This window comes from Sylvia atricapilla, chromosome 1 (assembly GCF_009819655.1).
Source record: "Sylvia atricapilla isolate bSylAtr1 chromosome 1, bSylAtr1.pri, whole genome shotgun sequence".
In the NCBI taxonomy this organism is placed as follows: Eukaryota; Metazoa; Chordata; class Aves; order Passeriformes; family Sylviidae; genus Sylvia; species Sylvia atricapilla.
The window spans coordinates 9118816-9144520 of record NC_089140.1 but is presented as its reverse complement, the minus strand read 5'-3'; the positions used below and the strand labels follow the sequence as shown (position 1 = coordinate 9144520).

General features: G+C 37.6%; 1 protein-coding gene across 1 annotated transcript in view; it reads left to right on the top strand.

The window, feature by feature from the left end:
- Positions 1-25705, top strand: part of PTPRN2 (protein tyrosine phosphatase receptor type N2) — a 629378-nt gene that overhangs the window by 382866 nt on the left and 220807 nt on the right. The window contains exon 12 of the mRNA XM_066314564.1: positions 13763-13827. Within this exon, the coding sequence (XP_066170661.1) occupies positions 13763-13827 (65 nt within the window). The remainder of the gene's footprint in view (positions 1-13762; positions 13828-25705) is intronic.

The window sequence follows — 25705 nt, the reverse complement described above, 5'->3', positions numbered from 1 at the left end:
TTGCACAAGTAGTAGTGTGGCAGTTGAAAAGAATGAGGTAGTTGCCATACTATGATCTATGTAATAATGGAATTATATGTTGCAATTATCTAATAGATGGTATATTCTAACTCCTTTTAATGAATTGTCAGCAGTGCCTGTAATTTGATTTAGATAGGCTTATGTCCTTAAAGTATTCTAACTACTAATATAATTCCCACCAAGTAATACAGTGCTATATTTAAAAGTTAATTTTATATTAATTATTATTTAAGTATTAATATATTTGGATTTAATTTAAAGATTGTAATTGATTCAAGAGTATAATGCATTATTAATGTCTATTATTTAATGTAATTTATAATACCAAACATCTTGTTGGTATTTTAAAATAGGAAAATAGATGGGTAGATCATTATACACTGTGAAATTAGGGAAATGAAAGAGATGCATCTTCTCCCTGTTATCTCTGTTTCTCTTTCTTCCTTTATTGCATTTTGTTTCACAAGATATTGAAGATCTAATGAATATTCAAATATGCAAGTTCTATTGCAGCACCATACATCGTGCACACAAACCACATACACCTTACATAGAATTCCACCCTACATTTATCTGTATTTACAGGACCTTGGTGTTTTTATCCATTAAAGATGAGGTTTTGTAGGATTTGTGTTTCTGACTTGACCCAAGGAATTATCCAGATACAAAATTACAGAACATCTAATTAAATTAGCCATCAGAAAGAGATGGAGAAATCTGTAAATTGTCTTGCCTTCATCTCCTCAGCCATCAAAAACACCTGGAAAACAATCCTCCTTTCTCCTTCCTATCCCCACTGGTAAGGCAGTAGGACATTCAGCTTCTCGCTCAACCTTTGGTGCAACTAATTGCTTGAAATTGCTGTTTTTTTATATTTGGCACAATGTTACCTGAAGGAGCATCAAGCCTTCCAATGATGTGACAGTATAATACAGGGAACTGCTCTTTAGCTGGAACCCCATTTATATGAATTCCCACAACAACCAAATCCTTTCAGCATAACCCTGGAGGTACTTGTTCCTCCTGATAATTTGTCAACTTTGCCTGTTCAGCAAATTTTATGGGGTAGGAAGTTTTTTGTACATCTTATCAATCAAAACTGGTTCTTGTAATACACATAATTCTGCTTTTTTTTTTTTTTTTTTTTTTTACCCTCAGTGGAAATACAAAAACTTTAACATTCAATTAGTTTCAAAACAGGCTGCAAGTACTGAATGAAACAATTCATAGCTTAAAGTATTTTTGTAACATAATTGCAGTACAAAAAAAAGCTCTTTAATGATTCAGAAAATAAAAATAAGATGCTGTAATTTGTACTTAGTAAAAAACACTCTTGATATTTAAAAATCAATGAAATATTTTACAACAGTCATTTTAAGTCTTCTATTCTCTCACTATGAATTTTTCTAGGTCAATTTTATCACGTTATGTTAGTATTACTCACTACCATGTTATATTCTAGACCATATATATATGAATGGAGAAAAAAATACTGGGGTATTTTTTAAGGAAAAAATACAAAATTACTTTTGTGTTTGAAATTGCACTTTCAGAATCATAGGAAAACACCACTGTAAAATATTACCTTTTTTGTTGTAGTCTAGGTGACAGCCTGTGGTTAGGAGAGATTTCCCCTTCTTTGCATGTTGATTTTCTCCCCATTAATTTGATAACCCCTTCTTTGAAAGATCACCTACCTACTTCTGTATCATGAATTTCAATTCCTGGAGTCTTTGCATCAACCCCCAACTGCTTTTGGGGTATCATGGTGCATGTCAAATGGATGGCGAGACTGGGTTTGTGTGTGAATTATGTCTTTCTCAGAGCGGATGAAGTACTCTCTGGAAGTGCCTCTATCAGCTATAAGGGAAGTAGCAAAAAAACTTTAGCGAAATGCCTAATTTTCAGATATCTAATACGACATTTGGAAACCACCTTTGAATTACAGATTGGAAAGTGTAGGGAGTAGCCAAACCTAATGAGAAATCCTGAGTAGTTTTTTCCTCTGTGTTTCCATGGGTCGTCTGTCTTTCTCCGCTCCCTTGGTGTCTGTCTGCCTTGTGCTTTGGCAGAGATAAAACTCACTGTGTCCTTTAACCACCTACCATTTATACAGTGACATTACACTGCTTCAAGAAGAGATCTTTCTTTTCTCCAAAAAAACTTTCCTTTTATTTTTTTTTTTCACTATTCACATAATGTTCAACTTTTTAATCCTTGCAATGTCTCCAGTTTTGCTGTCATAATCTAGTTTACCTCTGCTGTGATGACCACGAAGCTTTGCATGCCCCAAATGTTAGTTGGTTTTGAATTTTCCCAAATTTTTCACTTTCTCTTCTTCACTCCAGTGTTTTTGGGTTGTGATTCATCAGCTGAACATGTTTGGCTGCATAAGAACAAACTGATCCAGAAATAAAAAAGCTTTGCTGATCCCAGGTCTGACAGAGGATGGTACTTTTGAGGACAGCAGCCTTTCCTCAAGAGAGCATATAGTACCTATTTCAAGGAAGGGTTTGTCAGTGCTGCAGAAATGTTGGGATAAAATCATAGTTTCTTGTGGCAAATAATTTTCTTTAATGGTGTTTTATACATACATGTTTATAATCACAGAAAAATTGAAGTCAGAAGGGACCTGTGGAAGTCACTGGGTCCAACAACCAGTCTAAAGAAGTGTCAATTCTAAAATTTGTCTTCTTAGGTCCTTGCTCCACTTGAATTGTGAAAATATCAATGAATTCTACAGCTTCTCATGGCAGCCTGTCCCAGTGCTTATTCATCACTTACTAAGAAAATTGTTTTTCCCTTCTGTCCAACCAGAATTTCCTTGGTAGTAATTTGCCTCGAGTCCTTTTGGTGTGAGTCTCTGAAAAATTCTGGCTGCATCTTTTTTTATAATTTTGCCCAAGCAGCAGCCAGCAGCAGTTAAATTACCATTTAGGCTTCTCTTCCCCAGGCTGAACAAATCTGTGAGTCTCAGCCTCTTCTTGCATTCATGTTCCAGTCCCTTCAGTGGCTTTTTTCTGGACCATCTCTGTTTTGCTGGTGTTTCTGTTTTGTTGGAGACACAGAACTGGTCATAACAAACCTGAAACTGTTACATGAATCAGCCACCAGGAAAAAAGGCAGTAGCTGCAAAACTCTGCACCTGGCTAAATAAAGCAAAATTCTGGAAAAGTTCTGCAAAGATGAAGAACAAGACAGAAATGCCCTTCATTCCCAGTGTTCAGCAAAGCAACAGAAGGGCACCAATGAAATTCAAATTATGAAACATTCTTGATGAAATATTAATAAAACCATACTATGGTCTTAATTGCTATAATTTAACACCCTGTATGGTATAAATATTTTAGAAACGTGGTAAAATGGAACATTAAGGAGGGGTCAAGGGATAATAATATACATTAATCTTGATGGGTAGAGATGTATACCTCATGCTTAATTTATGTTTATACTATAGTTCGGTATTCCTTTTTGAAGAGTAGACTGTTATAAGCTATATGTGTGCATCTTATATTGAGACATGCGTGTTATGTATGTAGATTATTGTAGGTATTTAAAAAAGTACAGGACTCTGATGTGTCATATAGATATATAGGCATGTAGATGTAGATGATGTAGATATATAGAGAAATTTTAAAAAACAATCACAACTGCATGCTCTCCTTTAGAAATCAGCCACAGATCCAGCAGTCTACAAAAGCAAGAGGGTCAGGAAATATGCAAACCACTTTTTCACAAAATTATTTACCAAGGAAGTCATTATCTATACTGCTCTTGCAATAGCCACCATTCCTTTTCAGTAGCAAATATTTCTTTTCAAGCTATTTTCCATGTATTTCCATGAAGGGGAAACCCTGGAAACAAACTTGTGCTATGGCCACAGTGTCAGGGAGGTGAAGGCATGGCTTTATTCACAATCTTAGAGGTACTTTACAGCCTGTCTTGGTAAGGCAGTGTCTGCCAGACAAACACAGCAGTCAGACAGAAGTCAGAAAACGTTTCACTGAGCTTTTAACTCTTCTATAGATTATCAGCCCATAAGGGTGCTATTGTGCTAATTTTTTTCCGAAAATAGCATGCAGAAATTGCTTGAAATTGCTGGCACTGTAACAGTGACCTGTGTCCATGTAATGCATAAAGCAGATAGGCATTTCATTTACATTTCTCGAAAATTTTATGCAGTAATGATTCCTATGTGTTAAATTGCATAATCCATACAAGTCTGACAGTCTTATAAAGGCTGTGGCCAATGTCTCCTTTTGAATGTATCAGTGCCAATGAATGAGGTTATCATACCCTTGAGAGAGGTTACTGCTGTGGTGTGCCTGCTGTGGAACTGCTCCTGTGGTCACTCTCTAAACCATGTCAGTCAAAATTTACCAAGTAGACTCAACTAGTTTAAATAGCAGATTTTTTGCTAATGATGCACATTTAGAAAATATGAAGGATAAGGGCCTGCTCATAAGTGGGTGTAGCTGGCATTTTGATGGACAGTGAACAGTTTTATCAGCAGGGCAGACTTCTGATTCACAGCATTAGTCCACAGCCTCTCACTGACAATTCATCTGTCTTCTTTAGTTTAAATATTTCTACAGTTGCTTATGATTTCTTTTTAAAAACGCAGTGTGACAAAATGCTCTTCTTTTGGGGTGTAGGATTCCCACACGAAGCATACAGAGTTCTGGAAGACAGGGCAGCACTTTGCTCAGTGAGAGGTTTGTAACTGGATTTATAGCCTGCTCAGACAGAACTGTCCCCATGGGGTGTGGCACAGCCCAGGAAGCCTTCTCTGCACTTTGAAAGGGTGTCCTAAAAAATGTTTTCATAGTGTTGTTAGAGGAGGGATGGTGCCAGCAGAAACTCATTCCAGTGAGCACTGGGTTAAACCTACCACAAAGGAGAGACCTCTCCATCACACCATTTACAGAATGAGAAAGCTTTGCCTTTGCTTCCAGCACTTCTGGGAGAGCTGATCAGTGTCCTTTCCTGCCATTTCTCCTTATTTTAAACCCTGCCAATAAGTCTCTTCTGCCCCTAACAGTGCAACAGTGAAAGTGCTGCAGGTTTTAAAGGATTTATAAGGCTTAGCTGAACACATCACTTCCCATGCCAAAAAAATAAGAGAAAGAATGTTGTGTGGATGGAGGCAGCTTTGGCAATCTGCTGTTCTCTTGCCTAATATCCATTCCTTGTTATCTCTACCCCTCTGCCGCCAATTACTGTCTCCACTCATTTGGTAGATGTAAGCTCTTTTGCACAGGAACCACCTTTTAGTAGCATGTTTACACTGTGCCTTTGGCACAGTGATTCTGGCCATGAAAAGCATTGTAGGTGAGGTTGTAATAATCATAATACTTTGAGTACTGCAAAGCAGTCATCCTTCATGCACTCGGGTCGTTCCTGTTATATCCTTCTCCTCATTCCCATCAAATGTGCATACCTGCAGACACAGGCACATTCAAATCCTGTAAATGCATTTAGGACACTGTTATCTCTTGTAGGCAAGCATTTATCTTCCTTATTTTGCACTTCACCCATCCAAGGATAAAATAATGGGGTTTTTTTACATGGTAAAGTTTATATTCTTCAAGAAGTGTTTGGCCTGTATTTCTGAAATATAAGGGTTCTTCCATTCTTGCTAATTTTCAATAATTCCTTTTAAAGCTGGGGAAGTAGCCTTCAGAATTTTCATGAAAGCAGAATTATGAAAAACTGTTCTGAAAAACAATGGGCAAGTTAACATTGTCCCTGTTCACTCTCATCTGAAAGCTTTATTGTGACTCTTGTTACTAGTGGCATCCTTGGTAATAAATATTTTCATTTTATTCTGAGGCACAGCAAATAGATTTTGTTAGTGAATGACCTTGTGCATTAGCTGTGCTATTCATGATTTAGTGAGCTAGTCAGTTGAAATATTGCTAATGTTTTTGTGACTCAGTCTTGTTACATTTGTGCCACGAGGATGACATTAAGTGTAGTCGTAGATGAATAACAAATAACGTGTCTCGAAGTTGTGTTTTGGATCATTAAAGAAATGAACCTACAGGGTGCTGTTTTATTAACTGAGGAAATGACTGGGAAAAAAACGACAGTTCTTGAATGTGTATTTATTAAAAATAACATTTGGCATGCTGAGAATTAGTGATAGTGTCTGTTAAATTTTTCATAAACCAGTGCAAATACACCACAGTGTCCATCCAAAGATTTTGACAGATTTTAAATAAGTGTAAGAATAATTCATACATTTCTTACTGTTTCAGGCTAAGACTCAAAATGGTGCAAGCAGGAGAATGCTAAAAAATTAGAGCATAACAAAGATGAGGACTAATAATTAGATACTAATATGGGTATTTTAAAATATTATGTATTATAATATGAAAGAGAGTCAGTGTATTTTCCAGGGATACCCTAGGGAGGAGTGGATTGCTTTAAAAGTGGAACAACTATTCTTGGATTTTTTTCCTGAGTCCATCCATTTCTTTTGTGCTAAAAAATAGTGGAAACCCTAGAAAAAGTATCTTGTAGACTTCTGGAGAGACGGTTTAGTCCTTTCCTTTGCCCTAGTAACACATTATGTATTCTAAATAAACCACAGAAAGCCAGTTAAGTGCCAGATAACAGGGTTTCCTGAATTTCTGTGAAGCAACAACCATGAGTATCAGCCTCTGGATGACTTCAGTGGTTCCCTCTGCTTATTTAAAAATAATTAATCACAAAGAGGAGATGCAATGAGACATCAAAATGAGTTATATGGAAGGAAAGACTATTCAAATAGAAGGAAAAAGCAGGTACGAAACTAGAATATTAGCTACTCTTGAAAAGCTGAGTTACTGCTAATATCTGCTTGATTTTTTTAAAATTTTTTTTGGTAGTATTTTCAGCCCATGAAAATTAAAGCAATCTGTTGAATTCTTGACTATAAATAAAACAAGGCAGGACACCTGTTCTTTTATACTGTAATTCCAAAAACTTGTCTATTTAAAAGGAAAAAAGCTGCAGCCTTATGCTTGTCTTAAGGACTGTTTCTTTTCACAGTGTAGTGAAGGTGAGGAGGCCAAGAGTGCTCTTCATGGGAAGGGCTAAGAAATGTCCAGGTGGTCTTTCTTGCCCACCCGTCCCCTGGGACCACAAATCTTGCTTTCTGGTTTTTAAATGTTCAGCTTGGAGATATGATGATGAACTTTGACGTTGAGCTAAGTGGGGCTTTAAAAGGACAATTAATAGTTGATGTAGACATCAGCAGTCATCCAGAAATAACTCTGCAGAGAAGCACTGCCCTGGTAGTCACAGCACTCTGGTCTACCTGAACCTGCTCTGCTCCAGTTTCAGCTCAACATTCTGCAGTTTGTTTCATCTGAATTTTCTGTTCAGAGCTGAAACTTGTCAAGGAATATTTATGTGAACAAATTTTGATGTGAAAAGTCGAATGACACGTCTTTTTTTTTTTTCATTTTCTGCTAACACTGGCTGAATTGGTACAACTTTTGCTATAAATAATGAATAGGTGTTTTAAGTATGCAAGCGAGTTGTTACACATACATGCACTGCACTCTGCCAAGTAATGTGCAGCATTGAATTGTCACTGTTAAAATGGTCAGTAGTGTTAAAAATTGTCACTCTTAAATGTGCATTGAAATATATTTTGTGTTTCTAAAGCTATACGACATATAACATATATATACATATATACACACATATGTGTATATATACAACATATAACAAAAGATGGGGGTTTTTGTTATTCCTCAAAACCCTTCTATTGATGGACACTAATCTGTTTATATTAAGAGAATATTTTTGATAATGTGTTCTTGAAGCTCTGCCAAAGAGAAGTCTTTAGGATAAAATTTTTCATTCCTACAGTTCTAATTCATATAAACTAGGTTTGTTCATACTTCAGAAACTGAATCATCCTCACTCCACACCTCGAAAAACCCTCTCTAGAGCCATGGCATTGTCTATTGGAATGTTTTACTGCTGAAGTATTTTGGAGCTTGTCTACCTGTGTTTCTTACAAGAGAATGCCTATGGAAAAAAAAATAGGATTAGTTGACACAGCAGGCCTTTCCAGGCATATATTTATATATATGTCATAAATAAACTATACGGGTCTCAGGATGGGATAAGTAAATCTCTGGTGGTGACTATTTCCTTCTCTTGACAAGGCAGAGAATTTGACTGATTTCTTGGTTGATACAGCAACTTCTGTAGAAATGGATCCCATTATGAAGTAAAACAGCTCTAGAGAAATAAAAAAATGTCATTTCATACATCCAAACTCCTTTACTACAATTTAAATATCAGATTTTGGAATAGCAGTGTGCTCATTTTAAAGGAAGGTTAAAGGAAGACACACAGTTGAGCAGTTATTTATTGAAGAAGTGGAAATAAGTCAATACAAGCAGTCATGCAGAAAGAATGTGTTTAAAATACATCCCTAATCTATGCAAAGACGTAGGTACCTGAGACCCTGCTGTATAAAATCATTGCTGCTCTATCCTTGAATATTACCTGGGCATGGGTGTAAGAGGTAGATGGTTTAGAGTGGGAAAAATGAAATTCTTTCAGTGAATAAGTTTAAAGAACATACAGCTCTTGACAGCTACTCAAGTACGGCCCAATTTCTCTCTTAGGGAAACAAGCAGTGTTGCTATTTCCCTGAAAAAGGGATTTTGTGTGCATTTTCTGTGGAGAATTAAAGACAAACAGAGATGGAAAATTCCTTGATTGTGAGTGTGGAGATTTAGCTACCTCGCACCAAAATCTGTGAGAACTCAAAGGTGCACAGGGAGTGGTGAACATGGTCTGAATTTCCATCTGCTGGTTTTATTGGCTAGAGTAGGTTGTAAAGGATGTTTGCTCTCAAAATTGCTGGAGATGCAAACAATATTTTAAATTACTCCAGGCAGCAAGGTACTGCATCTGAACAGATTGAAAGCTGAAAAGTTGATATCAGAAATTAAATTAATTCACAAGAGATTGAAACAATATCTAATTAAAATCACTTGAAAAATGACTTGAAAATTGAATATGACATAGTATTTTAGCAGGCTGTTGCTAGCACATCGATGTGGTTTTGACTTTTCTGCAACCATTTTCCTCCCAGGCCTGGCTGCCAGTTAAATAGAAATTCCACATGAAGCAGCTATCTCGTGCTATACATCTTTACATCACCCTGTAAAGATGGGGAGACAAAATACCTTCTGCCTGCAGCTTGTGTTCTTGTTCCTCGCCAATTCCACCGTAAAATTTAGTACAGGCACCCTTCTTTTCACTTCATCTGGCCGCTTGAGTTGTTCATTCTAGTTCTGAGCTGATGCATTTTGGATATTCCATGTTGTGTTTTTGACTTGCTGCGTATTTGTGTGGCACAGAGCGCCACAAGGACAAATGGACTCTCCCTGAAGCATGCTATGAAGAAGCTTCCCAAATATTCAAGTGTTCCTTGTCGGGGAGGAGAAAGAAAAGTCTAACTTGATGTAAATAAATGTAACATTTTCTTGTCTTAGAGATACTTGTTAACAAGCTAAAAACTGTAATAAGCGCCATCTCTCTGGAATTCCCTTCCTGCTTTTCTCTTTCCTTTTCTCACAGAGAAAAATAAATTAGATTCTTCTTAATATAGCTCTTTGAAAGGAGCTTTGCAACAAGCTGATGGGAAGAAAACAGTGGTTGTAGAATTCCTCTGACAGCCTACAGTAAATCTGAATTAGTTGCCCTCAATTTATTGACTGGAGGTCCAGTCAATACAGTTAGCAAGTCTAGAACATGTATTGGCTCATTCTAAAATGGGCAGGTAATAGAGGTCAGGGGAATCATGTACCCATAAATGCTTTTTTTCATACATTCAATTAAATACAATGCACACTCTAAGTTAGATACACCTTCAAACTCAGACACACAGCAAAAATCAAGTTTTCCTTGTGAGTGATGCCATCTTCCCAGAAACATTTTTCCTATTTAAGGGTGGTTTCTGCTTTGTGGCAGGTCACTCCTGCAGCAGCCTGAGAGGAAAACTGGGGAGGCTTCGTGCTGAAAGCCTTTCCCTGGTTCCCTTCCCCTCACTGCTGGCTGTGTGTGCTCCCAGGAGCCAGCTGGAGGGTGCAGCTGTGCTTGGCAGCCTGCCTGATGGAAAACCTTTTCCCACCAGTGTGGTAATGAGGCAGGAGCTCTGCTCAGAGCCCTCCGTAACTTGCTCCTTCTGATAACTGATGGGCTCTGGGGTTAAACCTGCCAAACCTACACACTCCAATTTTTGGCTGTGCCACTGACAGATAACTTTGCTGGAGGAAATAAACGTTTGCCCTCAGAAAACACATCAGACCTCCCTCAGGTCAGTGAAGGCTTGAACAGCGACAATCCCTACCCTTAAACACTCAGTAACACCCTCCTGCTCTCTAATAGAGCAAAGCCATTAAATTGTCCCCATTGTAATTTAGATCACAGAAGAGACTTCCACAGATTCTTTCAGGTTAAAATAACTGGTATACAGAGAGTAGGCAAAATTATTCCACTGTAGCTACGTGCTTAATTATATGGAATACTGCATAAATTGTCAAGTGCAAAGAATTATTCTGATAAATTAAAATACTAATTAAATAGGCTATTGCAGAATTTTGAGAACATTATAGGCCTGTGCTTCTTCAGGTAATTTGCATATCCTTCATCTAGTGAATTTAATTTAAAGGCCTCCCTTTTTGTGTGTTTGGAAGCCGTTTTTGTTTCAATGGAAGATTAAAAAATGGATTTATATGTTGCTAACTGGTTTGAAGGGGATTTTGTTGCAGTATTTTTTATTTTTCTTTTCCTATTTTTTTTTATTTTGAATAGCTGTTCTTATTATGCCTCTGTACTGATGAATTTGTCAGTTCTCCATTGGTATTACAGGACTTTAAACTGTGACCATAAAAATAACTGATGAAATGTGCAATATACTGTGTTACCCAGAATGGCAATTTCCACTTTCATAAAATTTTCAACTGAAACATCAGCTGCTGTATACTGGTATTTGAATAAAAGCTAGCAATTAGTACACTAAAATATTTTCAAAAATTTGGGCCAATTTTCAGAGAATTAGTGGCTTGTTTTTAATATCTGAATGCATTTTTCCCACCACTTCTTCCATCCGTCTATATTGACTTCGTCTTGTCGTTTTAAATTCTCCATCATAGTTCTGCATAGAAAAGGTTAAGTGGTTGTAGTCACCATTCCACAGCTTGAAGCAGCTGCTTGATATGTAGTTGCTGCCTTCAGCTTCAGCACCATTTTTGACAGAATTTCTTGACCTTCCTGGGCAGCTTGTGGAGTTCAAGGTTAGCTAAACTCCTCTCCTGTACATGCCTGGAGTGAGCACGCCAGAGACTGTCAGCTGTGTCTCTCTCCACACTCTGACAGAGCCTGGGCTTGACCATTTTCCGGTTATGATTTAATCAATAACACCTCGTGCCTTCATGCCTCCTAATTTTGGCAGGGTTTGTGTTAGCATGGCTGTCAGACCTGTCCTGTGTGTTTCAGCCAGTATCAAGGGGGAAAGCAGGGGTATTAAATAAACCTTTTTTGTTGTTGTTGTTTTAATATCAAAGCTTCAATAATTAATGTCTGCAGGAAACCTATGAAAAGGAGGTCAAATCTGTAATAGTAATTATAAAATTCAGCGATTCAGCAGACCCAGTATTTTCTATTAACTGTTCATGTGGTAAGAAATTACACAGTGGGATTTGAGCTTTGTTGTTTACTTATAGCCATTTATTTTGCAGCCATGCTGCTGTGCAGCTTTCTTTATCCTAAGCTGCCAAAGAATCATTTGTTGGACCATTCAGTCTTTGAAGGAGGCTGTGGAACTTTCTCATTTTATGAATCTAGATTTTTTGCTTGGTAGAAATCTGCCTTTAATGTGTTTGTTGGGTGTGAGGTGGTCAGTGTGGTAGCATGGCATATTTTTGCAAAAATTTTCTTTTTTTTTTTAATTCCTACTGCGCAAAATATACAACACTGCAAAACATAGTCTCAAATCTCATTTTTCAGTCAACTCGCTTTGGCTCTGGGTTGAATAAATGTTTGTGAATGTGTAAAGCATGGCCCAGGTGTTATGTATGTGAGTATTGCATGCAGGTTTTAGGTTGTCATTCAGCAAAACATGTATTTAAGCTTCCTCAGCTTGGGACTCCATGTTCCTCTCTGCTTCATCAGTAGCATATTAAAAAGATGGAAAAATAAAAGTGTCCGGGTCCAAAATGTGTACAGAGCCTTTTTCTTTGTTTAAATTTAGGGAAATATTCACCCCTTGCAGAAGGTAGTGAGAAAAGCTTTTCTGTGTTAGAATTGCTAGAGGTGTAACTTCTTGAGTCTTTGCATGTCAAAACTCTTACAAAAATCTTTCCATGAGTAGTGAGATGGAGCCTAATGATCTGACTTACCTCTGGAGTAAGTGTGAGTCATTTATGTTACACTTTGGACAAACTCAATAAAGTATCAGTTCATAATAATCTTATTTCAAGAAATGCCTGCTGCAATCTGAGCTGTTTTGAATGCTTCAAAAAGCAACAATTAAAGAGAATTCTTCACAAATTGAAAAAAAAAAAAGTTAATTCCCTTAAGTATTTTCATGTAAATTTACATTAAAGTGTGCAGTATGTCCTAGCACTTCGTGACCTTTCTGACTGGAAGGTTTGCTTTAGGCAAGCAAAACTGAGAAGCTGCATCTTTCAAATTTTGTTCATAATCAAAGAAAAGAGGTAGGTGCCTGCAGATATGTGTAAGATGTGTGGGATGACTCACCACATTAAATGTGCATCTCTTTCCAAAGACAGCAGAGAGAACTCAGATGACTCACTTGGATTACTGGCAGCTAAAGGAAGGAGAGGTTAACAAGGCTGCAAGGCTTCATTGCTCCTCATAAATAAATCAAGCCAGGTTGCCTGGGTTTTGGCCACGAGTCCAACTGACAAAGTTTGCATCTAGAAGGTTAAAATCTTCCCATCCAGAATGGGATGGCATTACCCATACCCCCAGTGAGGAATAATCTCATCCTTGTCCCAGAACTGTGGTTCAGCACTGTTTTGTTGAGGCTTCCAACAGTCACAGGCCAAAATCAGATCACAGATTTAAGAGAATGGGCAATTATACAACAGTGCTCAAGCTCATGCTCTGCATGTGTTTGGGTTGCAAGTATAATTGTAGCCTTAGTGATTATTGCCTTTATTTGTTTTATGCTGGGTGATTTTATTTTAGTTTGTAATGCTTTTGGTGATATAGACGCTGATAAAGAGAAAAAAAATTTAAAAAAAAATTGTGCATTACATCCTGGTGGTGTGAAATAAACTCTTTATTTTACCTGTGAGATAAGAGCCTGTATCAGTTGTGAAAAGTCCTACACAATGACAGCACTGTTCTCATGGTAAACTACTGCTCTGCTCTTCAATGCAAGGAAGAGGGAAGTCTCCTCAGAAATGAACTTTCCAAACAAATTGTGTATCTGTGTTAAATGTGTGTAATACTGTGTAAAATGTAATTAGCTTGACTTTATCTTTCACATAATAGTGAGCAATTAGTAGCATAAATATGCATTCAAAAAACAGACTAGCAGAGTTGCTCTCAGGGAAACATATTCCATAGATGGAATACATAGGAACTGTCGTGAATATAGTGATGAAGGAAAGAAGGTTGGTGGGAAATGCTGTAAAATCATATATATTCCAACTTTCCTTTAACTCTCTCAACCTTATTTTTTTTTTCCTTGCAGCCATAAACAAAGAGAAGCTTGAAAAAATAACTGGACTGAAAATTCTGCAGACTGGTGTGGGGGAGGTAAGTGGCTTTCAGGCATTTTACATTTTCAAAAATATTTTATTTATTGGGATTTTTTTTAGGAATTCTGGAGCTCATGAACGATTGTGAGCTACCAGTCTCAGAGTGCTAAGGGCCTTTTTATGATACAGTTGCATCTGTCAAAATACAATCTGCTGCACAAATAGCACTGTATCCCACAGAGAAAAAAAATATCATCCTTATGAGAGAAGTGCAGCCAGCTTTAAGAAATGCAGTTTTTGCTTTGTTGTATCACGGGAAAAAAATCCCCAAAGATGAGCACAGTGACTGAAGTCGTCGTATTATTCCCCTTGGTTTTGATGGAGTGCTATCTCATCTAGATCAGTGGAAGTTTAAATTTGGGGTAAAGAATCTTTAGATATTAGAGAGAATCTGGCATCTGAATATCTCGCTTATTTTGGATGTAACTTGAAACATAAATAAAACATGTGTCTGTTATTATAGTGATATCACTAAGCAAAAACTCCACTAAGCAGTTCATCATTTATTAATAAACATGATGCTATCTGTTAAGAACCTTGTATGAACTACAGTTGATTGCTAATTCTCGTGCTAATTTTGTGTACACAGTTATCTCTTTTTTTCCTTTTCATTTAAGTAATTTTGCTAGTGGTGAATGCTCACAGGGCTAGGCAAATGCCTTTTTTTCATGATTGCATTATTCTCAGTATTAAAAATAATGAATTACTAACTTCTAATATACTGAAGGAATAGGTTGTTTACTTTCTTTACTGATTTTGGGGATTTATATTTCTCATTTTTATCAGTTCATCCCTAATAACTTGACAAGATTTGTGAGGTTCACTGTGGAACTTCATTCACATTATTGAAAGGCTTGGTCCTGAAGAGGTAATAACGTTGAGACCTGCTGTGATGCTGAGGGCCAAAGCTGAGAGAATTAGAACTTGGAAACAAAGATAGGTGAAATCATCAGAAGATGAAAGCCATCATTTCTCCTTAACTGATTTATCTAGGAATGTTTCTTATGGGTCTATAACATTAGAAATTGGGAAGTACATCCTGGGGCATGGCTGTGCTCCTCAGGCTGTGTCCTGACTTCAGGCCAGGCTTGTGGTTGTGCTGTCTGTAGCCCCTGGTCTCTGTTAAATAACAGGAGAACCAGGATTGAGATATAGGCTGTGGAAGCCAGACTCAGTATAATTTTACCCAGTGGGACTCCTCCATGCTAATGAAATACCTCCATGTATTTTGTCCAATTCCAGTCATTGAACGGATTCCAGTCTGCTGAGAAATCAGCTGGACAATGAAAGTCCACTTCAGATGCTTACTGTTAAATCAGTTTCTGTATTATATGTGGTCAATGGAGAAAGAATTCCCTTTTGGAGAGTTGGAATGCAGGAAGTTTCAGCTGCTAAATGTGTCATTAATCCTCATTGCAGAAATAGGGTTTCTGTAACCATGGTAGTCTAAGGATGTGCTGGAGCTATAACCTTGAGGACTTCCTAGATTCCAAGACCAGCTAACAGAGTGGGAAAACTGAAGGGTTCTTAAGCAGAGACCTCACCAGCCTGATTCTTGAGTTTGGTTTAGAAAAAGCCACTGTAGAAATCCCCTTCCATATATTTAGGCTGTTGTAACTTTTTATTAAAAACCGCTGGTACAACTTCGCTTAATGAAGACTTTAACAGAATTTTGTGCTTTACACTGCACCAAATACATATTATTAGAAGGCAAAAAGTGAAAACTGGCTAATCCAAGCAAAGCAGATATTTTGGCCTAAATATATTCCAGGTTATATCGGAAAGAGGGTGATCAGCAGTGAAAGAACCAAGTGGTTTGGACCAATTAATGTGATGGAAGAACATTTATTCAGCTGCTTATGCATTTTCTTGGATGTGAATTCTCCCAGCTGTGTACATTCCCCTTTCTGAGTCTTATATCTTATCAGATATGATTGTGTACATAATGAATATATTTCTGTGGTCTCACATAAACAAAAAAAAAAAAGAGGAGTGCTGTAACCAAGTTGTCTCTCTGTTGATACAGTGTCAGATTCAGGCTATTTCAGGTTAAATTTAACTGTGGTAATCCAGTTTTGCAGTTTGTGTCTTATTCACCCTGGTGAATAATTATTATTGAAATAATAGAAAGTATGTGTTTAAAGATAATGAAGGAATTTCTTGTTGATAAGGATTCCTTTTACTTCACACTGGAATTAGGAATGGAATTATATAATGGTGATAGTCAATCTAAGTCAAGATGCTCAAATCAAAAGTACTTAGAGAAACTTTAGTAGAGGATGAGAAATGGCCTTTTTGTTTGGACAGCAGGTGAGATGCATGACAAAGTTAATGGATATATAATCTTCACATGCAGGCCTGTAAAATAAAAAGGATTGATTTTGCAAGGCAATTTTCATATCTGAAACACCTCAAGAGAAATATAGCCCAGAAGGTAGTGGCAAATGGAGCTGCTGTCCAAACAAATGCAGGAACTCTCCTAAGCTCAGCAGTAATTCATGTATGTGTCTGGACAGTGAAATCTGTATAGGTCCCGATCTATGATAACAGGATTTGTGTCTCAGTAAGGAATGTGTGGACACTAGTGACTTCCCATGCCTCGGCTGTGCTAGAAGAAAACTGTCTCTTCCTCTGTGGAGATGAGAAATGCTTCTCAGAGCTCCTCAATCTCTCACTTTCTTTCCCCTATCTCAAGAAAAACATTTCAAAACCAACAACAGATTATAAAAATTCACACCAAGCTTACTGAGCCATTCAGTCAAGTCCAGGGAGGGCTGATGAATTGCTTTTATGTCACTGCATAAACATGTGCTATATAGTCATTAACAACATGGGTCTGGAGTCTACCACAGCTGCAATGCAGTTCATCATCTTTATGTCATGTAAAAGATTTCCACAGCTTGTGATTCTTTCTGGGCCTGAGTTAGCTGTGTTGTGTCAGTGTAGGGTAGGCTCTGCTCGAGCAGGATTAAAAATGAGTTCCTAAGCTGCGACTTCAGAAGCTGCTCATGTTTCAGGATGTTGACTTAGAAGTTCTGTGCATTTCCTGGGGAGATGTGAATGATAAAATGCAAAGCACTGTCTGGACTGTGGGCAAGCAGATCTTCTTTCAGGCTGTTACAGAACAGATTTTACTGGTATTTCCACAGCACATCCACCTCACCATTGAACATTTGTAACAGAACTTTCAACAGTGCAGGGACCCAGAGGGTTAGATTAGTTTGCTATTATCTGTATCACTCTTAAAATGAGAATTATTTTGGCACTTATCTTGTTTCCAAGAAGGCTATTATACCAGAAAACCAGAATAACTGCTGTAGAAAAAACCAGTGCTGAGGTTGTAATCTTGAGGATCTGTGCATTGCTGTAGTACTAACTATCTCTGGATGTATTTGTGAAGATGTTTATTTTTTATTTGCAGTTTTCCAGCAGCTAAAACAGGAGCTGCAAAAAAACTAAAACTAAAAAACCCTGTAGGACTCCTCTACAGTATCCGTGTGAGATTTGTTGGTCTGATTGTCATGCAGGTTTATGCCACACAAATCCATCATGAGTGCTTCACACCTTCTTGTTTATTCAGATACAATGAAGCTTTGAGGTATTTTCTTTTGATCTCCTACACATGAAATAAATCTCTGAAGTTCTGAGGTCATCTGCAGCTGTTCAAGGACTTCCTATAGCTGAGTGTCCATGAGGCTATGAACACATGTGTTGTGTTTTTTAGGAGTCTATTTGCATTATACCAGGAAAGACACAATGCTGGTAAAAATACTGAAGAGCTAAATAGCTTTTAGGCAGGAACCATAACTCTGTTCTCCTCTGCCCCAGCTTCATGTGAACCACTACCTGAGCTGAACTTGTTGCTCTGCATGGCTGAGCACTCCTGCAAGATCTTGGGGAAAAAATTTTGTCTCACATGAAGGGAAAGCCTCCTTAGCAGCTGCACAGCTCCTCCTGAGTTCAGGAATCAGCAGAAGCCCCAGTCCCACACCAACATTATTCCAACTGGACTTGTACCCAGGAGTTTCTCTGCAGCCCAAAGGAGCTCAGCAGACGCCATGAGCCACAGCCCTGCACAGGGGTCATCGTGTCAGGTGTCCCTTCAGCATCCTTTAGGAACTTTACTACTTCTATCTCTCCACATAAGCACTGTTGTATTATTATAGGAGCACAGGATTTTTAAGTTCAATTCCATGCTCAGGTTGGCTGTGACCAGAATTACTGGTCATACTGGTATATACTGGTCATCCAAAACATGGGTAAGTGTTTATTCGGCTTGTGGCTGAAATTTGTTTTCAACCACAGTTTCAGAATAACAAGCCAGGTTCTCCAGTGGCTCAAGAAAGTTAAATCAGGTTTTGGGGTATAAGAGTCTGTGATTTGAATAATCAATGAATAAGGCCTGAAGCAAACCAAAGGAATGGCACTGCTCCTGTCTTGAACTGACAAAACAGCACCCACTTCAGAATAAGGTATATTAAATTACTTCTTTCAACTTCCCAGTAAGAATGTGCAGAAGAAACTAATCATTGGAATCATAACTTCATTTGTAGGATTTGAATCACGGCTCTCACATGGCAGACGTAAAAATTAGAACAGTTTTCCAAGGCAAATGGAAATAACCCAAAATATATGCAAAATGAATGCTTCACCATACCTCTAGATGTTCTAAAATAGAGCAGTGATATTTTGACATGTTTCAGTATATTCTCATTTATAGATATTTTGATAGGTGTAGAATTATGTTGATGTGGCATAAAGTGATGTTACTACAATAAAGAAATCTGCATTTAAAAATTCTAGTGAAGCTAGAGGACATGATAAGACAGACTTTCCAGTGATGTGCAAGCTTCTGAGAGGCAGGAGTCAAGTTTCTAGCTTCTTACCTTCCTTAATGTTGCCAGATTTTGTCACTTATGTCTATATATCCAGATTTTACCTAGAATGATATTGGATTGGAAATCCATAAAAAATTGGAGAGTAGAACTTGAAAAATCATTTTCAATTGTTGAAGAATAAGGTGTAAATCTTTTTTCTGGTCTTTGGCTACTGGCTAAAATGCTAACTGTTGGCTTTTGGCTTGTAAAGACCAAATTAGCCTGGGATCTGCTCCAGCTGTCTCTGCCACAGTGACATCTTGGCAAGCCAAATGCTCCTGACCTGGAGCAGGTCCTGCCCAGGGGTGACAAGGGGTGGAAGGGATGCTGTACCCAAGATCATTTAGGTGAGACTGACCATGGTTTAGGAACAGCAGCTGTGCATGTGCAAATACTCAGGTTTTATCCCAAAAGACAGCTAAATTTTTCAACTTCCTCTGAAACCCACCCTTCTTTTACCAGGACTAATTAGGCTGAAGGCAGGCACAATCACCTGCACTACAAGGTGAGCCTTCTTAGACCAGGGCACACCAGGGAGGGGTTTTTCCCTTCAGCGTTTTTTCTGACAAACCCCATGGCTTAGAGATCAACAAGTTTATTTCTCCCTGTTATGTGAGATTGGAGTTCCCACAATCAGCTCTCGCTGTTGGCTGTTGCTGATCACTGTGGCTGTGTTGATGAGCAGCCAAACAGAGATTTCCAGGAGGGGAAGTGTTTGGAGCCACGTGCACTGTTGTGGGCAAGGCATGGATCTGGTTCTTAGCCTTCAGGCATGCAACTTTAAGTCCATATATAAAAATAACAGCAATAACATTAAATAAAAAAAAAAAAAAAAAAAAAATTAGGTGTAAAATCCTTGAAATATTCTTGGTGAAGGCATAATGAGAGAGACTGACCTTATCCCACACACACAAATTACAGATTCTAAAGCTATGTAACATTTAAAAATTAGTAGATTATATTTTACATAGAATTCTAGTAGTAACATACTACTTACATGAAATTTTACTAACAGTGAATAATATCTCACTATTACAGTTTGTAAGTACACATGAATAGTAAAGTTATGCTAATCAGAACTTAGTCATACAGAATTTAGAAGCAACACTTTAAGAAATTTGAGGAATAAAGCTAAAGAGAACATTAAATTTCTCCAAAAGGAATGATGAAGATCTATGGCTCATGTATTTAAGACCTTGTATGCTTTTGAAAAATGCATTCTAGCTAATATTTAGAGATAATGTTAATGGTGTTTATTAACTATTCATTACAGTACATAGCCCACTAGAGGGCTGCTTTTCAAATAAATTGCATCCAGAGTGTTAATAAAAGTGTTAAATGTTTAAAACCAAAAAAATATGCTGCAGAAATATGTGTATCATTTTGTCAACTATCTTCTGCTACTGCATGTTATATACAGAGAATACTAAGACAATATAAGTCATGGCCCCAAATCTACAAACATTTAGGATGTGTTTAGCTTTAAGTATATAGTTAGATATTCCTTTTAAGCTGCTGCTAAGTTTAGAGTTAAAGAGATGCCTGGATGCTCCTGAGACTGTCTTCTGTCACATATCACACCGTCTCTGGTTGTGGAGGGGCAAAGTTCCAATGTTTATCCCCTGTATTTGATTTGAATATTGCACAGCAGAGGTATTTTGACATCTGAATGACAGGTCACAGCTTCAGTTTGGAAATCATGTGTCAGTAGTAATTTCTTTTCTTGTGCTCTGGTTGTGACAACGCCCTCCATCTTCTTTACAAATTTTTAAAGAACACGACAAGGAAATGAGGAGATTATAATGTAAAGAAAAATACAGCAAACCTGATTTTCAGAGACAACTATCAGTCTATATTGATTTATGTTTTCCTCCTGAAACAGTATATAAAGCACAAGTATTCAAGTGTCACATTGGTTCATGAATTCCTTTACAGTAGCACTGTGTGATTTAAAGGAGCAGAAGTGCCAAGTGATGTGGCAGTTGCCATGGCAACTACAGCAATTCAATTTTTATTCAGTATCATGTAAAATGAAACAAGATACGGTTTGCCTTGTGGCTTTAGGAACTTATGCATCCTACCAGTGTTGTTCCTTTTTGTCTTATTTAACATTGTGCTGGTTAAAAAGTAGCATGTATTTGTTTTAAGGATTTATCTTGGGTTTAGGCTGTGTCATGCCATTGTTTTTAAAGTGGAGTTTCCCTTAAAAACCATTGTAAATCTGCAGAGAAAAGAGATTTAGATACTAGCACTGGCAACACAGAGCAAACTGCAGAGTAATTCTGTTTAAGAATCAATGTTATTATTCACCTTAACTGTGATTTGGCAGCCTGAACTCAATATATGAATAAAGAATCTTTAAATAGGAGAACGTGATTGTAAATAGGAGAACATGATTGTTTGTACTAGATATCTTACTGATTCATAAAATTCAGCAACCTCCTTCTACCAGCAGCCAGGTTATTATGAGTCAAAGGAAAATAAAATCTTGGGTGGTGTAATGGGTCAGCCGGGGAAGCTGCAGAATAAATTCTCCTAAACTGTCTGATGTTTGAAGGATAGGGATGGTCAGAAATTGTAAAGAAGGGAGATTCTTCCATCTCCACAAATAGGAGCTTGATCCTGGCAGGAACACATGGATTTCAAATGATCTCAAACACATATTTAACTATTTAAGGAGATGAAGAAGTGGCAGATCCTAGTCTCTCAGCCTTCTCTCTAGCAGACCCTGGGCAGGAAATGTTCCCATAGAGGTCAGTGTGACACCTGTCAGGACCTCTGCTCTGGGTCTGTAAGCACAGGAGAGTAAGGCTCTGGGTCTAAGGCTTAAACTTTGAGCCATCCAACCTTCCTATAGAAATCCTTTACATCAGGGGCCCTAGAGCTGCATCAGAGCTGGTAAAATGAACAGGAACAGGACCCAGAGCCTGTCATGCTCCCACATTTGTCTGTACTGTCAAGCTGTTGGTGGTCCCTCACATTGTGGCCCATTAGGACTCTTCAGGCTGTTTGCTTCTCCATCTAAGCAAGATCCTGGCCAGGGGCTGTTCACAGTAGATGGTTTCAGTGTGGTCACTTGTGGAGCATGGGTGTAAAGGCATGTTAGAAAATTAAAGAATAATAGAATTAAAACTTCAGCTATGGGTTAAAATAATTGTGTCGTTTATTTTAGGTTTTTTAGTACTAAGCTTTAAGTACTTTAGTAAAACTTAAGATCTTTGCTTTCTGGGAAGGCCTGATAGCACATTCTTATTCGTCCTTCTCAGAACTGTTTTGCACTTGTACATCACTAAGTTTTCACCCTCAAAGGCAACATGGCTGTAGTGTCCATCACTTCAAACTTTTCAGAATGCAAGGCTTTATCTGTTATACATAGTAAAGCAAATTATTGTCAGAAAACTTTCAACAATTTTCTAAATTTAAACCTGATGATTCCTATTAAGTTAGTTTGTTGGAGCTCCATTTCATTTCTTTTTTGCATTAATCAGCAAACTTATCCCAATGACATAGTTTTAAGATCTAGCTTTAAAAATGTTGGAATTGCTTTGAATAAGCATAATTTTAGTTCTCTGTCCACTTTGACTGGTATCAAGGGGAAATGTTGGGGTGTTTTTTTTTGTAATAAGAATGCAAACATACTTCACTGACTTACTAACTCAAAGTTTCTGTAGAAACAACAGTGAAGTGGTTCTGAACTGCAGAATGTCCTCAGCAGGTCCCTGTGTTCACTTTGGAACATATATCTCTGATTTGCATTGCTGGGCATTACGCACAAACATCGAGGAGAGAACTGATAGATAAGGACAGAACTGGTAGATACAGTGCAGCTCCAGCAAAACACCCATTTCAGTGAAGAATTAAATGTGCCCATGTACAGCACATGGAGAGCTGGGGAGGGTGTGAGCACAGCACGTGCCTGGCAGCAGCTCTGGGGTCAGTGTGGCTGCTTTCAGTGCTGTGGAGAGCACTGCCATGAAGGGATTTTTCAATGTGATCTTTCAGTGTGATTTTTCAACATGAGCATATCGAGAGTGTGAGTGTCAGCACCTGTGACAAGGCAAAGGGACAGGATTCTGTGCCACAGAAAAGTCATCCATTAATGCCCAGGGACCAACAGCTCAGTGTGCACTCTGCTCTCACCAAGGGATGTCATTGTCTGTCTGCTTCTTTACCTTTAGCAGGTAATGACTTCATTTCACAAATGTCAGTGCTGGTTTTATGATACGGATTTCACTTGATTGTTAAACTGTTAATTTACAGATCTTTACTAAGTGAATGCAAACAAATTCTGGTCCTCAAAGCTTTGCTAATGCACAATGTTTGAATTTTAATTTCCAGTCCATCTTAGATTATGGTGATGAAAAACAATATTTAATCCCTCGTTAACACATGAATAAGCGGAAACTGTCATTTCCCACCAAACAATAACGGGATTATCTCAAGAACTGTCAGTTTATGTGAAAACATTATGTTGCCCAAATTTTCATAAAAATTAGCAGTGGGTAATATTCAAGATCAGAGCAATGGAAAGAGGGAAATCTGCATTCATGGTAATAAATATTCATATTTGTCTGCTCAGAAGATGAAAATCTAATCAAGGGGCTATTGATGCACTGGCGCTTTTTTTCCCTCTTTTTTTTTTTTTTTTTTTTTTTTTTTTTTTTTTTTTTTTTTTTTTAACCAAGATGTTTCATCTAAATTGGGTTTGATATGGAAATTAGTCTTACTCCAAGTCCTCCAGGCCATGAGCATGCTGGGATAACACTGGAGGTGTCCGGTACATCAGATGTTGCTGCTGGCATCTGCTTCTACAGACAACAAACACAATAAAATAAAATAAAAAATTGACAACATCTCAAGGGTCAAGCTCCCAGTGGCTTAGGGTGTTTGGGGTGTTTTTTTCCCCTCTAAACATTTTAATTTTATCCCAGTTAAATCCTCAGTACTGCAGGGTTAAAATTGTCGGCATTTTTTGCTTTTGTTGACAATTACCATAAATCAGAAGACACTCTGCATGAAGCTTAATGAAATATGTATGATATAAAAATGGGAAGAAGATAAGTGCAGTTTGCTGCTTTAGGATTTTGTGTGTGTATCTCTGTATCTGTGTGTGCACATGCATAGCCTGAAGAGCTAACTTGTATTCTGTGTGCTGTGCACTGAACAGAAGAGTCAGGCTGTTACTGATTGGACAACATGTAAAAAAAACTTATAGTGTGAAAAAATGTATTATAATTTATCCAGAAGTGAGACTAGAATGTTTTCTATATCAGTTAATTTGTTCAACTAATATACTTCCATGTTAAAATACTCAGTTTAAAATATTTCTTCATACTTCTTTGTGTCTTTACAAGTATGAAAATCTGGTTTGTCCTAAATGAAGTGTTTGCCTTAAAATACTTAACTGTTTTTATTACTGTTAGTATTACTGTTGCAGTTACTATTAGTTACTGTTACTACTACTACTACTATTATTATTTTTATCATTATCATTACCATTATTACCATTATTATTATTATTGTCAGTAGTTGCCCACAGTATCTTGTTCTTCATTGTGCCTCTCAGGGGTTTTATGACCTTTCTAAAAAAATTAGACACATGAGTAAGATCCTGATCCTACAAATAATGTCCCATATATATACATATACACACATATACCCACATATATGTGTGTGTGTGTATAGAGAAGGACATCCTTTTGTGGAAGGGTCTTATGTTTTCTGACATTTACCTGACAGACTCGTGAGTGCTACTGGACATGGGCAGTTCCATTCAGCTCCTGATTGTTGCGCACACACCAGCAATGTGTGACTCAGTCCTTTTAAAACTCAAAATGCCTTCACTGAGTTTATTGAATTTCTGGAGAAATTGCCATTAAAAAAACATGGGTTTTTTAGATTTGAAGATGGGCAAAAAATATATCAGAAACATTCAGCTATATTGCCTGTAGCAGGAGAGAGAAGAAAGATAGGCAGAGCCTGCTCTGAAAGAAAGGATTTTCCTACTGACCAAGAAAAGAGAATAGTTAGAATACAAATATTGCTTGTTCCAGGGATTACGCTCTTTCTTTATGAAATCTGTACTAAATAGGAATATGGAGATATGGCTTGTTTCAGAATTCTAGTAATTTGTGCAATAAATTGTTGTGAGGCAAGTATAAGTAGCCTGCAGAGCGTGGTGTGCAAGTATTGGCAGACCTGATGTCTTTAACTGTACAATCTGTGCTGGCATCTTTGTCCAAAATGTTTTTCAGAGACTTTATCTTCCTAATCAACTCCTTTGCCAAGCTTAAAAAAAGAGAAAGGAAATGCATGTAGCATATATAGCAGATGGGTGTTCAGCTGTACAGGTGTCTGGTGTGCAGGTGCCAGATAATGTAAGGTAGTTAGATATTTTCTGGGAAATTTCATTACTTGTTCCTAAAAGAAAGATTGTTCTAGTGCTACCTGCTCCAGCAAGATGCACACCTGGGAGTATTAATGGTCCCTCTTAACTCTTTCCCATTTCATCAGAGTGGTTCCTAGACAGCTGCCGGTTTTTTTCTTTGCCTTTTCCTAAGACACTAAATTGACTCTGAAGTTCATCAGTTTCTGCAGCAGAACAGCAGCAGCCTGTGTTGAGGTTAGGCAGCATAATTTGAACCAAGTTCTTTATTCACTTTGCCTTCTTACATGTTTTACTGTTATTCTTAGCATAATTCATAATTGTTTTTCATGGAGAAAATTGCTAATCCTTCATATATAATAAGCAACCTTGGCTAAAATAAATGGATATATAGAAAAAAAAAATCACCAAACCAGTTAAGTAGCTTCTACTGAAATGCTGATTTAAGTTTGTCTTAAGTGGAGAGATCATGATTGGGGAAGCATCAGTCATAGAACCACAGAATCATAGAATGGTTTGGGTTGGAAGGAACCTTAGAGATAATCCAGTTCCAACCCTCCTGCCATGGACAGGGGCACCTTCCACTAGGCCAGGTGACTGAAAGCCCCATCCAG